At 47.4% G+C, this 17,056-nt stretch overlaps 1 protein-coding gene across 1 annotated transcript in view; it reads right to left on the bottom strand.

Annotated features, from left to right (window-relative positions):
* EHD2 (EH domain containing 2) overlaps positions 1-10,157 on the bottom strand; it is a 40,201-nt gene extending 30,044 nt beyond the window's left edge. The window contains exons 1-2 of the mRNA XM_035118042.2: positions 8,917-10,157; positions 552-649 (exon numbers count right to left, since the gene is read on the bottom strand). Coding sequence (XP_034973933.1) covers positions 552-649; positions 8,917-9,314 — 496 coding nt within the window. The 5' untranslated portion in view covers positions 9,315-10,157. The remainder of the gene's footprint in view (positions 1-551; positions 650-8,916) is intronic.
* Positions 10,158-17,056: the final 6,899 nt, after the last annotated feature.

Here is a 17,056-nt window from a genome sequence, read left to right as displayed (position 1 = left end):
CCCGAGGGTCATCCAATCCAACCCCCTGCAAGGCAGGAATCTCGGCTAAAGCATCCATGACAGATGGCCATCCAACCTCTGGTTAAAAACTCTCCAAGGAAGGAGAGCCCACAACTTCCCGAGGGAGTCCGTTCCACTGTCGAACTGCTCTTACTGTCAGAAACGTCTTCCTGATGTTTAGCTGGAATCTCCTTTCTTGTAACTTGAAGCCATGGGTTCGAGTCCTACCCTCCAGAACAGGAGAAAAACAAGCTTGCTCCCTCTTCTGTGCAGCAGCCCTTGAGATCTTTGAAGACGGCTATCACATCTCCTCTCCTCTCTCCTCTTTCCCAGGCTAAACATACCCAGCTCCCTCAACCGTTCCTCATCAGGCTTGGTTTCCAGACCCTTGATCATCTCGGTTGCCCTCCTCTGCACACCTTCCAGCTTGTCGGAACAAAATAAATGAGCACCAAAAGAGAGTGGGGGAAAGCCCACACAGCGGGGCAGGATTAGCCTGAGCAGCTCAGCATCCTTGCCCTCAATCCTGCCCCCCTGCGGGATGGCCTTACCTCGGCACACACGCTGCTTAGCACCAGAAAGGATCCCTGGGGTGTCGATAAGGCTGATGCTCTCCAGAACCTGGTTTGGCAAGTGGGCACACATGAACCTATGGGGGCAGAAAAAGAGAAGGCCAGAGGCCAAGGTGAGGGGCTTGTGTAGACAAGAGCAGCAAGAAAGGAGGCTTAGAGAGATTTCCTGACTTACAGAGATTCCCCCCCCCCCAAAAAAGAGAAATGTTAATGATCTAAATCAGGCATCCCCAAACTTCGGCCCTCCAGATGTTTTGGACTACAATTCCCATCTTCCCCAACCACTGGTCCTGTTAGTTAGAGATCATGGGAGTTGTAGGCCAAAACATCTGGAGGGCCACAGTTTGGGGATGCCTGATCTAAATCATAACAATTATCTAAATCAGTGGCTCCCAATTGGTGGTCTACGGACCCCTGGGCAGTCCACATAACCCCCCCAGGGCGCCCGTGGCACATAACCATCAACTGTCCAGAACATCCCATTTTTGGGTCACATGACTTGCACATGAATGCAGACCAGAAGACACGTGCCCCAGTTTTGCACTGGGATATGTTAGAGGGACCCAGGTGGCACTGTGGGTTAAACCACTGAGCCTAGGGCTTGCTAATCAGAAGGTCGGCGGTTTGAATCCCTGCGACGGGGTGAGCTCCCGTTGCTCGGTCCCAGCTCCTGCCAACCTAGCAGTTCGAAAGCATGTCAAAATGCAAGTAGATAAATAGGAACCGCTACAGCGGGAAGGTAAATGGCGTTTCCGTGTGCTGCTCTGGTTCGCCAGAAGTGGCTTTGTCATGCTGGCCACATGACCTGGAAGCTGTACGCCGGCTCCCTCGGCCAATAATGCGAGATGAGCACGCAACCCCAGAGTCGGTCACGACTGGACCTAATGGTCAGGGGTCCCTTTACCTTTACCTTTATGTTAGAGGGTAGGGTGGCACCATACACATAACAAACACTACCACAGAGATAATCAACATTTTCAAAAGTAGTAGTAAATAAATAAATAAATAAATAAAATTTATTACTTATATCCCACGCATCTGGCTGGCTTCCAAAAGGGTATTAAAAACACGATAAAACACCAAACATTAAAAACTTCCCCAAACAGGGCTGCCTTCAGATGTCTTTTGAAAGTCAGATAGTTGTTTATTTCCTTGACATCTGACGGGAGGGCATTCCACAGGGAGGGTGCCACTACCGAGAAGGCCCTCTGCCTGGTTCCTTATAACCTCACATCTCGCAGTGAGGGAACTGCAAGAAGAACCTCAGAGCTGGACCTCAGTGTCCAGGCTGGACAATGGGGGTGGAGATGCTCCTTCAGGTCTACTGGGCCAAGGCTGTTTAGGGCTTTAAAAGTCAGCACCAACACTTTGAATTGTGCTCGGAAACGTACTGGGAGCCCATGTAGGTCTTTCAGGACCGGTGTTATATGGTCCCGGCAGGGGTTCTTGGCTTGGCTTTTGAAAAACAGGGGGTCTGCAGTGCAAACTGGGAACCCCTGATCTAAATGAACAAAAAGATAACTAAATGCTTGCTCAGTTGGCACATGTGACCCTCATAAATGCCTGTGAGTTTCGTGTGCCTGCTGAGCGTTTAGGCACATTTAACTATATTTTTTGGTTTAAGTAATTAATGCTTTTAGAGGGAGAAAAAACTCTGTCAGCATCTCCGGGTAAGGCTGGGGAGACCCCTAGTCTAAAATCCCGGAGAGCCATGCCAATTGGGGCTTATCCACCCTTATCTTTTGCCCTGCACTTTCTAGGCAGAAGTCGGTGCTTTGAAGTTCCATGTCCGAGGCCCCCACCCTTGCCCCAATGCTTTCCCCACAAAACCCACACTTTTAACAATGAATCGAACAGCAATTTGAGTTTTATGCGGATTGCAGTTTACTCCGATTCAGCGGTAAGGAGCGGGTTTTCACGGGGAAAGTTCTGCGGCAAAAACCAAAACCCAAATGCCTTTAAACAGACCCTCTAAGTGCCCCTATTTTCCAGGGACAGCCCCGGATTTACAGAAGCAGTCCCGATTTCTGATTTAATCCCAGAATGTCCCACTTTTCCTTAGGGCATCCCTATTTTCATTGGAGAAATGTTGGAGGGTATGGAGTTATGTGACCCCCTGAGCCAAGGAGATAAGTCGCTATACTTAAAAGACACCTGAAGGCAGCCCTGTATAGGGAAGATGGTTAATGTTTTATTCTTATTTTTATATGTTGGAAGCTGCCCAGAATGGCTGGGGCAACGCAGTCAGATGGGTGGGGTATGAAGAATGAAATGCTAGAACATTAGCAGTGGCGAAGTTTCTATCGGTGGTTGCAAGAATCAGTGATCCCAACTCTTTAAGTTTGAACAAAATACTTCTGAAACCTGAAAGCAGGATGTCCTTATTGGGTATCGCTTTGTAACGAATTGATGGGTCTATGGACCGTAATAAATATTGTTGTTGTTGTTTACAAAAAATAAAATAAAATAATGAATAAAATAAAATATTATTATGGAATAGGAGATCCCTATTTTCATCAGAGAAATATGTGGACTAGACATTTGGTGTAGACCAGGGTTTCCCATACTTGGGCCTCCAGCTGTTTTTGGACTACAACTCCCATCACCCTTGACCACTGGTCCTGCTAACTAGGGATGATGGGAGTTGTAGTCCAAAAACGGCTAGAGGCCCAAGTTTGGGAAACCCTGGCATAGGCAATTCAGAGCTAGATGAACCAGTGGCTTGCCTTGGAAAAGGCAGCATCCTATGTTTGTTCTGCTTTCCCAGTAAGCCCGCCTTGGACTCGAGATTAACAACAAGAAGCAAGAAGAAGACGAGTTATGAAAGTTAAATATATACCAATCTGAATGAACAAGTGAGTGCGCCCTTCCCTCTCAGCTTTTCCCGGCCTGTTTTTTCTTCTGCTCCGGGCTCCTAAGAACGTTGCCACCCCTCCCCTAGCTCCTCGTACGCCAAGAAGCAATAAGAGCAGCGCTCTGAGCAGCCAAGAACCAAGGGGAGCGGCTCTTGTTTTCTCGTGTTCAGCGCTTGTCACTTTTAAAAACTGCCCCCGTTTCCAGTTGTGCTCATGACCCAACAGCTGATGGAGATCACAAGGATCTCAGTTGTGCTGTGAACACTTCCCTGGAGCGTCAGGGCTGCCCTGGCCAAAAGCCTGCTGAACTGCCACTACTAACTCTCTCTGTGCCGCCTCCTCCTCCTCCTCTTTCCATACCTGCGTACACCAGGAATTTTGGCACCCGGGGAGGTTGCCTGGTTTGCTCCTGGGGTTTTGGCTCGCCCCGCTGGTTCCATCCATTCAAACTTGCCCTCTCTGGTTAAACCCATAGCTGCCAAGTTTTCCCTTTTCTCGCGAGGAAGCCTATTCAGCATAAGGGAAAATCCCTTAAAAAAAGGGATAGCTTGGCAGCTATGGTTAAACCACGCTAGCATAAGCAACAAAGGGCGGCGGGGGGAAAAGCTGTTGGTGGGTATCAGGAAGCTTTGATTAAAGCACCAAGACCTGATGTGTTAGAGGCTGAGCAGTGGGAGGACGGTAGCTCAGTGGCAGAGCACCTCTGCCTTGCACCCAGAAAGTTCCAGGTTCAATCCCTGTCATGGGTGTTGCCGGGGGGGGGGGGAGAGACCTCCTCAAATCAAGTAAATAAACAAAAATACTTAACTAAAAGTAGAAATTGTAGAAGGATTTTGAAAGGGTTTTTTTCTGACAGAAAGTGATTTAAAACAACTCTTGTTGAGATATTTTATTCTGAATCTGCTAGACAGAGACAAGGAAGAGGATCATGACTGGTGGGTGTCCTGCCCGCCCCCAACAAAAATCCTGACTAACACACACACACACACACACACACACACACACACACACACACACACACATATCATAAATCCTGGCTATGCCCATGATCCCTGTTGTCTCCTGGTAGGGTGCTAGGAGAAGCTCCTGCCTGAAATAGAGGCTGGATGGCCATCTCTCATGGTTGCTTTAGTTGAGATTCCTGCATTGCAGGGGGTGGGACTAGATGACCCTCAGAACCCCAACTCTGCAATTTTATGATGCTATGAAACTATGGGGATTGTCAACGGCTCAGCCTGGCCCTGACTCAGTATAACAAACCTCACAGTATTACAAACCTCGCAGATCAATCCACTAAAATTTTGATTGATTAATCTAACATTCTCACCTGAAGCCCAAACACAAAGGGTTTTCCTACGGTGTGACTCGGCTGCGTCTCTGATCAATATGAATTAACTTCTATACTGAATTCACCGAGCGTTTTCATGGTGTTTTTCTACTTTCTACACCACTTCACCATTTTTATAAGCAACTTGTAAATTCATGCAATAAATAACCTGCATGAAATGTTGAAACAACAAAAATTTGCAGCCCTGTTTTAAATGGGAGAATATATTCACCCATTTGTGCCCCCCCCCAAAGGTGTTTCTAGAAATAACCAAGCCTGATGCCAGTGGAACTTGCTCCCAAGCGGGGGGGGGGCGGCGTGGGTTAGTTCTCGTGCACCTTCCCAAATCAGTAGGTGACCCCAAAAAACACTAGAAATTTGTGCAAATTTTGAAGAGTAATTGTGTTTCGGTTTGTCTATTGGTTCAGCAAGTGTGGTTTAGCTGAGTTTCCATTAAAATGAGATATGGAAAAGTAATTTTTCCTCCCCCACCCCTACCTCTGAGAGAACAGGGGTGGGCCAAGGAAGAACTGAGACACTCTGACTGTGTTCAGTGCCTGGGGAGGAGTTCATGTTTACAAACCCCTGGATGGAGGAAGGTGCACAGCTCAACCAGTATAAACAAGGATGCTAAAAGTAGAACCTGCCGGAAAATACCCAGGGACATCCAATTCCACAGTTTCCCACTGTCCTGGGCCAAAGTACAGCCAAGAGTAGTTTTAAAGTCTGTGCTGTTTGTTAGGAATACCCCCCCCCCCCAACACACGTACACTCACAAAATGGGGAAACAGTCCAAATCTTACATAAGATGCAAAAAATCAACAGGTGGAGCTTGGAGCTGCAGCGATGGAAAACCAGTGGTTTTCTGCCTGTATTGCCGCTATTAAAAGGCCCGGCGCCTCTGTCGGGAACAATGCACTCAACTCTAGCATTCCTCAGCATACCCTCCAAAACCATACTGATTAAAATTGGGGTGTTCGTTTTTGGTCCCGAGCTCTTGTGGGAGCCAGGTGACTTGCACCAGAACACAAGAACAAAAAAATGGGACATTCTGAGATCCAGATTGAAGCTGTGATGGCTTTTGTAATTCTGGGGCGTCTCACTAAAAACAGGACAGTTGACAAGTATGCCCCAGTCATAGAATTTTAAGAGTTGGAAGGTACCCTGAGGATAATCTAGTCCAACCCCGCCTTGTAGCCGAAAAGGACAAAAGGTTGCAGCATCCTAGTGCAAGCCCATGGGTTGCTGTGTGTAGCTAAATGTCAGACGTCCTTTGGTCTTTCTCTTCAACATGCATACCCTAATAAGGCCCAGTGTTTCTCCATTTCGCCCTGGCACTCATCTGCTGGGAACAGCTCCCATCTGTCCCAAAAGCCAGCACATCTGGAGGGCTGATTTATTTCCAGGCTGTTGGGACATGGGGTGTTGCGGGGACAACCTGGCACAGAGAATCGCGCTTTGTTCCAGAGATCTGGGCTTGCATCCCCACTCCCCACCCCTGAAAGACCTCCAGCCTCTCTTTCTCTCCCTCTCTCTCCTTCTCTTCGCCCCTGCAAAGAGTGGGCTGGGAGGAAACAGGTGCCTTTTGTATTCCCTGCTACACCCTGATTCTGTGAAACAGCTGGGCAGCATTTGGAATGCTACCCACAAGGGCTGGAGAGGAACATCACGAGTCCCAGGGAAGTCCCCGAGAAGGGGAAGTAGAGACTAGTGGAGGACTCATAAAATGGGGGGCCCATTGGGTTCAGTCCACATTCAAAGGCAACCCTACCTAATTTTTGCTTTCCCAAACAATATGCAAGCCGAAACAGCCATCTTTTGAAATCACGGCACTCACGTTTTGCAAACCAGTTGCAAACGTGTACACTAACGGTTATGCTAGGGTAAAGAGAATAGCTTAGTGAAAATAATGTGCATTGTGTTAGGCAAAACTGCTTTGCAAAAAATGCGAATAACGGGCAAAATTGCACATGTGTGAATTAGGAGATCGTTGCACAAATGCTGAATTGTTAGGACAACTATTTAGAATAAAACACAACCTGTTGTTGAAAAGTGGAGAGCTGAGCTTAATACAGTGGAACCTCAGTTTACGAACACCTCGGTTTACGAATTTTCAGCTTACGAACGCCGTGGACCCATCTGGAACGGATTAATTTACTTTCCATTACTTTCAATGGGAAAGTTCGCTTCAGTTTATGAATGCTTCAGTTTATGAACAGACTTCCGGAACCAATTATACCCATGCTCCGGGTTAAGTACGCTTCAGGTTGAGTAATCCGCAGACCCGTCTGGAACGGATTAATCCACTTTCCATTACTTTCAATGGGAAAGTTCGCTTCAGTTCATGAACGCTTCAGTTTATGAACAGACTTCCGGAACCAATTGTGTTCATAAACCGAGGTACCACTGTATTGGAAAACTAGAAACTGAGAAACGCCAAAATTCCTAGTGGTTAGAGTGGGGTTCTGAAGCTGAAAGTCCTGGATAGAATTAAAGGCTGGTATCTTATTTTGGAGGGAATTTGCTTGAGGGCCTCCCCCCAATGGAAAGGGGGGCGAATTCAATACACACCTGGTATCTAGGACTGGATCTGGATCGTAAAAGCATGAGGGGTATCTCCTCTTCCTCCCCCAGTTTAGAAGCATAGGAAGCTGCCAGGTATTGTCTTATTTTACTCCCATACCGAATGCAGCATGAACTGAAAATACCCATCAGGTCTCCTATACAGAAATGCTGGGCTGATGGAACTGGAATTGCCAGCTTGGATAGCTCAGTTGGTTAGAGCATGGGGCTGATAACGCCAAGGTTCCGGGTTCAATCCCCCCCCCTAGGGACAGCTGTGTGTTCCTTCATTGCAGGGATCGAACTAGATAATCCTCAGGGTCCCTTCCAGCTCTACAATTCTATGATTCCATGAAGTCTAATGACGTCTGAAGACACACACACACACACCCCTCACCCAGTAACAAGGAGGTCACATGGCAGTGAATGTAGTTTGGGCTCCACCTAGTCCAGTAATAGGGAACCTATGGCCCTCCACAGATTGCCTTGACTAGAACTCCCATCATCCCTGACCATTGGCCATTCTGGCTGGGAAGGATGGGAGTTGGAGTCCAGCAATGCCTGGAGGGCTGCAGGCTCCCCGTGCCTGCATTAAACCCTGGCAAACCTTTTCCTTCATCCCTCTAGACCAGTTTTACCCAAACCTGGCTCTCCAGCTGTTTCTGGACTACAATTCCCATCATCCCTGACCACCGGTCCTGCTCACTAGGGATGATGGGAGTTGTAGTCCAAAAATAACTGGAGACTCAAATCTGGGAAACACTGCTCTAGCCCACTGGTTGTCCATGGGCGGGTCCTGAGGGAATTGCAAGTGGGTCATGTGCTGATCTGAGGTTGAGCTGCACACTAAGTGGCAAAGCCAACATTTTCTTTTTGTCGCCCTGCAATTTTTTAAAGAGAAGGAGAAAAGCAGGTATAAGTCGATCAGATGCAAAGAAAGGCAGCCTCTTTTAGGGCTGGGGGGGGAAATCAAACTTTTCTTTGCATTTCAACAAGAGAAGCATTTTTCAAACCGATTAAGCTAGCTAAAGCACAGTTATCCTTTGAAATCTGTGATTTGCTTCTCCAGCCAAACTGTGCACATGAAAGGGTACGTAAAAATGCACATGAATGAACTTTACAAAACTGCATCATTTTAAGGGGGAAATTGCGTACATTAGGAGAAATTTGCACTAAAATATTGGCAAACCTTCTAGATGATATTTTTAGAATTAAAACCTGCAAATTGCTGGGGGAATGTGGAGAACTGAATTTAAGACGGTCAAATTCAGCTTCTCTCAGTTTCTTATTTCCCCGCCAGTTGAACCATGTATGCCATCTTGAGCTTGCCGGAGAAAAAGTGGGCTGTATAAATGTAAATAAGAGAGAGGTGTTGCATCAGATCAACACCGAGAGGGAAAATGGTCATATATGGTAAATAACAATAATGTAATCCAGTGTCATGTTGCATGTTCAAGTTAATAAAGTTGGGTCCTGAGACTGAAAGGGGTGGAGAGCCCACTGCCGTACAACACAAACACACCTTTCTAAGCTTAGCCTCAACAAAGAATGCACTCAAAGGCCAGAAAATATGGGGAGGGGGTAGATCTGGGGCACTCACCGGTTGAGAAAGGTGTTCCCAAAGGGGTTGAGTTTCCGGAAGGGCTTTTTGGGGTCCACGATGAGAGCGTTGCCCGGAATGATGCCCTCCGTTTCGCCGTGCATGACGGCAATGAAAGAGTCTGTGGTGGGCTCAGGCCCAATGCGGCTCCCAGGGATGTCCTGCTCCAGCAGGTATTTGATGAAGGTGGTCTTGCCGGTAGAATACTGCCCCACCACCAGCACCATGGGTTTATTGTCAAAGTCGGCATCTTCCAGGGACGGGGAATGGAAGTCGTGGAACCGGTAGTACTCTTCCACGGGCAGCAGCTTCCTCTTGTAGAGGTCCTTCAGGCCCTCGGTGACCGTACGGATCACTTCGGGGTTCTTCTTCTCGTTCTTCTTCATCCAGCTGAACATCTTGGCAGCCCGGTGAGAATGGCACGGAGCCCGGTCCCTTGCAAGTGGACTGTAAATCGAAGAAGCTGGAGGTGCGGTGGAAGAGGAGGGGACTTTCGTTGGAGATTGAAGTCTCGACAGACAGCCTGCAGACCTTTCAAGAATGAGATCAGGATTGACAGAAGTAGGCAAGGCCCTCGAACCTGACCAAAAAGCTGTTGGGATCTAGCACCCAAAGAGAATCCAGGGAGCTAATGGGTCTCTAATCTTCCAAGGAGCTGAGATGAAACCGAGATTCTATGGGTGGTGTCTGTAGTTCTTCTATATCAGACTTTGGTGGGCTGGTCCAGAACTTTGAGGAGTTCAAGAGATTCCAAGCAAAAGCACCTCAGTCAAGAGATCTTCTGGGGGATATTCTTCCAGCTCTAAACTTACTGATCACCCGAGCTTCAGGTATAAAAGCACCGCATGCACTTTGCCCCTGGATATAAAGACTCCGGATCAGAAATAAATACTCCTATGTGTGGATCGCTGTGTTTCTTCTGCCTTTCGAAGAGAAGACGTCACTTTCTTCTCCAAAATGCAGTGGAGAGAGGCTGTAAGCCAGCACACAGCGGTGCAGGCAAGGGTGGAGTAAGGGAGACACACACACAGACACAAATGCCAGTTTCAGATGGAAAATCCCTTTTGGTTGTTTGGGAGGGTTTGTTTTTTTAAAAAAAATGTTGGTTTTCCTTCCCCACTTCTGGGATCCTGAGAAGCTTCTGAAGGGGGCTCCCTCTTGGAGGAAGGCGCTGGCTGTCGGGACGAGCAGCTGCCAAGAAACAGGGTGCAGGATACATTAGCATAAATTATTCCGGAAGGGAGGGTGATGCCTGGGATGTCCAAGAACTTGAGAACAAGTAATGCTCAAAAAAAAAAAAAGATACACACATTCCCAGCTCCTCTCCAAAGTTGCAAGAATGCAGGCTTGGCAAATGACGGCCTCTGATGCCACCGTGTGGTATAGGAAGGAAGGAAGGGCGAGCCCAAAAGAAAGGTGGAGGAACAAGATGGGATATATCATAGGCTGGCAAAGTTGGAAGGGGACCCCAAGCGTCAATTAGACTAACCCCCTGCAATGCAGGAATCTTACACCCAGTGTGGGGCTCGAACCCACGACCCCGAGATTAAGAGCCTCATGCTCTACAGACTGAGCTGTCCCTCAGGTACATTGAGGGATGTCCCAGGTTAGGATCCTGATAGCCTGTGAGCTCTTGTGGGGAGACCACATGCTTATAGAACATTCATCCTGATTTGCTTGCACAAGGCTGATGTGGAGGGTGTTGTTTTTTAGTCTTTTAGTCGTGTCCGACTCTTCGTGACCCCATGGACCAGAGCACACCAGGCACTCCTGTCTTCCACTGCCTCCCAGAGTTTGGTCAAACTCATGTTGGTAGCTTCGAGAACACTGTCCAACCTTCTTGTCCTCTGTCATCCCCTTCTCCTTGTGCCCTCAATCTTTCCCAGCATCAGGGTCTTTTCCAGGGAGTCTTCTCTTCTCATGAGGTGGCCAAAGTATTGGAGCCTCAGCTTCACGATCTTTCCTTCCAGTGAGCACTCAGGGCTGATAGGTCTGATCTGAATGGATAGGTCTGATCTGCTTGCAGTCCATGGGACTCTCAAGAGTCTCCTCCAGCACCATAATTCAAAAGCATCAATTCTTCGGCGATCAGCCTTCTTTATGGTCCAGCTCTCACTTCCTTACATCACTACTGGGAAAACTATACGGACCTTTGTCAGCAAGGTGATGTCTCTGCTTTTTAAGATGCTGTCTAGGTTTGTCATCGCTTTTCTCCCAAGAAGCAGGCATCTTTTAATTTCGTGACTGCTGTCACCATCTGCAGTGATCATGGAACCCAAGAAAGTAAAATCTCTCACTGCCTCCATTACTTCCCCTTCTATTTGCCAGGAGGTGATGGGACCAGTGGCCATGATCTTAGTTTTTTTGATGTTGAACTTCAGACCATATTTTGCGCTCTCCTCTTTCACCCTCATTAAAAAGTTCTTTAATTCCTCCTCACTTTCTGCCATCAAGGGTGTGTCATCTGAATATCTGAGGTTGTTGATATTTCTTCCGGCAATCTTAATTCCAGTTTGGGATTCATCCAGCCCAGCTTTTTGCATGATGACTTCTGCATATAAGTTAATTAAGCTGGGAGACAATATACAGCCTTGTCGTAGGCTACTCCTTTCCCAATTTTGAACCAATCAGTTGTTCTATATCCAGTTCTAACTGTAGCTTCTTGTCCCACATGTGGAGGGGTTAGACAATCCCCAATCTTTCTCATTGCAACTGCCTTATTAAAGCAGCTGGCTTGCTTTCCTGGCAGATCCCTTTGTAAGTTACTCAGAGTGTAAAGCAGCCTGCACTCTATGATTCTGTCTCTCAGACCTCAGAAGAGCATAATAGAATAGCTCTGATCCTCACTTCCAGTAGCATGAATTTCAAGCATCTTCTAGGCAGTGGGGATTCTAAAACCCTGATGTCTGCCATCACACACCCTTCTATGGTCAAATTGGGAAACTTTACTAATAAAAGGTGGTTGAAAACTGGCAGAAGGTCAGAACAAAATTCAAAATAAACGTAAGCACTGTATCTCTAAAACTGGACTATTCCTATCCTATTCACTGGTTTAATCACAGGAAAGCAGTGAGATTGGTCATCATCATAGAAGGTCCAGTCTGGATGCCTGATGCCCACACTCACAGCCGGGTGATATTCCTCTGGCCTCATGAGGAGCCTCTTCAGTGGGGCTGGTGAGTCTGGGCCCTGCCCCCTAGGCCAGGTGGAAAGGGAGGGAGTGGCCTTCACACTCACAGCTAAATGTAGCTGTGCAAGCAAGCAGAGGTGAACACCAATTACAAAATCCTGTAGAAGAAATATGGTGTGGCTGTTTGGGTAAACTTTCTACAACTGGTAGCTTATTGATCTGTTTATGACAATCCTACCCCACTTTTCCTCCAAGAATCTCAAGGTCCTTCTCCCCATTGTATCCTCACAACAATCCTGTGAGGCAGGTTAGGCTGAGAGTGAGTCAGACTGGCCCAAAATAACCCAGTGAGCCTCGTGGGGATTTGAACCCTGGTCTCCCGGGTCCTAGTCTAGCACTCTAACCACTCCTCTACACTGACTCTCCTACAACCTGGCCATGTTGGCCGTGTGTTCTAGGCTAGCAAAGGCGGAATGTGCAACCGTTTGAACCGGGGTTCTCTGATTCCCAGCGCGTACAGGTGTACAGAGCTTTGCTGTGTTGACCCTTTTCTTATTTTGTGCAGACTATAGCATCTGACAAACTCCTGGCAGTAAGTGAACATGGGACATCTCCAACCTGATGAGGAAATGTGGAGAACTGGGGGAACGAGGAACGGAGGGAAAGTGAAAACAAGAGATTCCTTCATTCCTACGTGGGGGACTCAGAGGGGAACTCCCTGGAACCTAGCCCTGCACCAGATCCACTCTCGGACTTTCCTCTTTCTTTGCTCTCTTTCTCATGGACAAAGCATTGACTTTGAGTATGACAACGTCTCAGTCTGCAGCCTTGGAGAAGAGGAGTTCTTCTTCTGCAGTAATGCAGGCCAAATTTCCAACTATCATCCAGTCTTGTTACAAAGGCACCCCTAAAGCTTCCCTTAAGCAAGGAGTTCAAAGCCTGGGTGCTGCCACTAAGAAGGCCCTTGCATGCCTTCTATTGCTGCGAGAATAAAGAGGAGCTGAAGGAGCTATGAGCCAGAGGAATCCAAATGCAAAGTACAATTCAGAAGACAATTCCTCCCCCCTCCCCGCCTCATTGCTGTTTCAGAAGGCTTTCCCCCTCCTTAACTGGGTGTTGAGGATCTTAACAGGAAAGATAATTTTGTTGTTATGTGTATATTCTACTGATGATGCTTCGGTGTGTGACTTTGAACCCTTCCTGGCCCTTTTTGTGAAAGGAGGAGAGATGGGGCTGCCATGAGTGAAAAGGGGGTGGGAATTGTAGCTAAGACCGTGGTTTGAATGTCCTGCATTTGTTTTTGATGCAGTAATACCTCGGGTTACGAACACGATCCGTTCCGGGTTGCAGTTCGTAACCCGAAAAGTTCGTAACCCGAACGCGACCCGAACGGCCATTTTGCGCATGCGCAAAGCGTGCGCGCCGCTTCTGCGGTCCCGCGCGGTAAAAAATACTTCCGGGTTGACGGAGTTCGTAACCCGAATTGTTCGCAACCCGAGGTGGTCGTAACCCGAGGTACGACTGTATAGGCATTTGGTTCAATTGGAAAATTTAATGTTTCCCTTGTAGTTTTGCTTGTTGTTTCTATTGTGACAACCAGAGCTTTTTTTCTGGTGGAATGTGCCGGAAAGCCATACTGGCACCACCCCACCACCCCAAATCAGAGCCTCACACCTTCTTCCCAAAGCCTAGGAAGCTTTTGCCTGGTTTAGGGAGCGAGGCACCATGCTCGGGCAGAGTCCGGCAGCCCTCCGGACCAGCGCTTCCCAGGGAGGCAGGGAGGCTACAGGATCCTGTCAGAGCCTTGCGCCAAGGTGGTCCCTGGGCTCTTAAGCAGCCCTCAGCTTTTGTGGCTGGGGTCTGGGTTGTGGGGCCAGTGGGTCTTTGTACAGTGAGTGCCAGCATCTCTTTTCCTGGAAAAAAAGTGACAATGCTGTTAATTTGTGGTCTATACGATTTGGTGGTTCTTGAATACTCTTTTCCCCTGTTTACTTTTATTCCTTTGTTCCCAAGCTGTGGGATTGAAAATATTCAATTCAGAGTGGGCAATGAATATTGTAAAAAAAAATAAACAATCAGTTTCCTAGAAAACCATTCAAATGATACACTCAACAAAAACCAGGTGACATTAAAAACCTTTCTAGGAACCCAGAAGCTGCTGGTCATCCTAAACCCTTTGTTAAAGTTCAATTCCTCTCTCTCCTCAGTGTCCCAGCACCATTGGGTGCTGCTGAGCCCGGGGACATTTTGCTGTAGGGCTTCAGCCAGGAAGAACTCCAGTTCCAGCTAGCTTCTGTCCCGGCTGGCCTGAAGAGCTGGAACAAAGAGGTCTGCACCAAGGCTGCTCAGAAATTTTCAGGCCTCCTGTTGGAAGCGAATAAACACGTGAGTTACTCAATGGAATCATGGGGACAACACAGGAGCGTTGGGACCTCAGGGCTGACATTGCCAGCCCCGCCCCCTCCAGAAGATGCCCAGTCCGGGATCCAGGGCCGGTGCTAGGGTTTTTTTTGCGCCCTAGGCGAGATCACCTTCTGGCACCCCCCCCCCCCAGCCAAACATATTTCAAACACATGTGAAAGCAAGTAAGCAAATGATACCGGCTAATTCTTAGCCTTCCTTTCCTACTCTGTCTCCCTCCCCCAAATCCCTTGTATTCGTAAAAAGAAATGAGGAGGAGCTACCTTATGCTCAGTCCAATCAATGGTCTGCCTTATTCAAAACATAATTTTCTTTTATTCTTTTTATTGTGTAGAAAATGTGCAAAAGGTGCATATTTGTAACAAATTCCACCTCAAGTGCTATATAACGAGTGCCACCATCATTTTTATTCAATCATATATTTTTTTCTACCTTCTCTACTGTTTTCTATAGCTCGGCAAACTATGCCTCAATGGTGTTGCGTTCGCTGGGGATGGGGGGGACTTCTCATCTGGTCCAGCATAGAATCATAGAGTTGGAAGAGACCACAAGGGCCATCCAGTCCAACCTCCTGCCAAGCAGGAAACACCACCAAAGCATTCCTGACAGATGCCTGTCAAGCCTCTGCTTAAAGACCTCCAAAGAAAGAGACTCCACCACACTCCTTGGTAGCAAATTCCACTACCGAACAGCTCTTACTGTCAGGAAGTTCTTCCTAATGTTTAGGTGGAATCTTCTTTCTTGTAGTTTGAATCCATTGCTCCGTGTCCGCTTCTCTGGAGCAGTAGAAAACAACCTTTCTTCCTCCTCTATATGACATCCTTTAATACATTTGAACATGGCTATCATATTACCCCTCAACCTTCTCTTCTCCAGGCTAAACATACCCAGCTCCCTAAGCTGTTCCTCATAAGGCATCATTTCCAGGCCTTTGACCATTTTGGTTGCCCTCTTCTGGACACGTTTCAGCTTGTCAGTATCCTTCTTGAACTGTGGTGCCCAGAACTGGACACAGTATTCCAGGTGAGGTCTGACCAGTGCGGAATACAGTGGTACTATTACTTCCCTTGATCTAGATGCTATACTCCTATTGATGCAGCTCAGAATTGCATTGGCTTTTTTAGCTGCTGCATCACACTGTTGACTCATGTCAAGTTTGTGGTCTACCAAGACTCCTAGATGCTTTTCACATGCACTGCTCTCAAGCCAGGTGTCACCCATCCTGTATTTGTGCCTTTCATTTTTTTTGCCCAAGTGTAGTACTTTACATTTCTCCCTGTTAAAATTCATCTTGTTTGCTTTGGCCCAGTTGTCTAATCTGTTAAGGTCATTTTGAAGTGTGATCCTGTCCTCTGGGGTATTAACCACCCCTCCCAATTTGGTGTCATCTGCAAACATGCTCAGGATGCCCTCAAGCCCATCATCCAAGTCATTGATAAAGATGTTGAATAAGAATGGGCCCAAGATAGAACCCTGTGGCACCCCACTAGTCACTACTCTCCAGGATGAGGAGGAGCCATGGATGAGCACCCTTTGGGTTCGGTCAGTCAGCCAGTTACAAATCCACTGAATGGTAGCATTGTCTACTAGACCACATTTTACCAGCTTCTTTACAAGAATATCATGGGGCACCTTGCCAAAGGCCTTGCTGAAATCAAGATAGGCTATATCCACAGCCTTCCCTTCATTTACCAGGCTTGTAATTCTGTCAAAAAATGAGATCAGATTAGTCTGACATGACCTATTTTTCAAAAAGTCATGCTGACTTTTAGAGATCACAGTGTTCCTTTCTAGGTGCTCACAAACTGTTTGCTTAATGATCTGCTCTAGAATCTTTCCTGGTATTGATGTCAGGCTGACTGGGCGGTAATTGTTTGGGTCCTCTCTTTTCCCCTTTTTGAAAATAGGGACATCAATTGAACCCTCTTAAAACACCGCCCTGTGTTCCTTTGAAATTCTACTCATGTTGTTTTAAGAGGGAAGGGATCAGTGGTAGAGCAAATGCCTTACAGAATGCCACACGGTGCTTTCATATAAAGGTAAAGATAAAGGATCCCTGGCCATTAGGTCCAGTCGGGACGACTCTGGAGTTGCGGCGCTCATCTCGCTTTACTGGCCGAGGGAGCCGGCGTTTGTCCGCAGACAGTTTTTCCAGGTCATGTGGCCAGCATGACTAAGCTGCTTCTGGCAAAACCAGAGCAGCGCACGGAAATGCTGTTTACCTTCCCGCCGGAGGGGTACCTATTTAGCTACTTGCACTTTGACGTGCTTTTGAACTGCTAGGTTGGCAGGAGCAGGGACCGAACAACAGCAGTTCACCCTGTCACGGGGATTCAACCTTCTGATCGGCAAGCCCAAGAGGCTCAGTGGTTTAGACCACAGCGCCACCCGCGTTCTATGCTTTCATACAGACACTTCCAAACAATAACTGCCTACATTGCACCTTCCTGCCTATTGTACACTCAGTGGGCTTGTTGAAATAGCTCCAATGACACACTAGTTATTTAGCCCACTAATAACATTGACACCTTGCGAAGAAGGTGGGGCTTTTCCTTAGAAGCAGAGTAGAATTGGTTAGGTAAGTGTCAA

This window comes from Zootoca vivipara, chromosome 6 (assembly GCF_963506605.1).
Source record: "Zootoca vivipara chromosome 6, rZooViv1.1, whole genome shotgun sequence".
Classification (NCBI taxonomy): domain Eukaryota; kingdom Metazoa; phylum Chordata; class Lepidosauria; order Squamata; family Lacertidae; genus Zootoca; species Zootoca vivipara.
The sequence above is the reverse complement of the archived record's forward strand: the minus strand, read 5'-3'. Positions and strand labels throughout refer to the sequence as shown.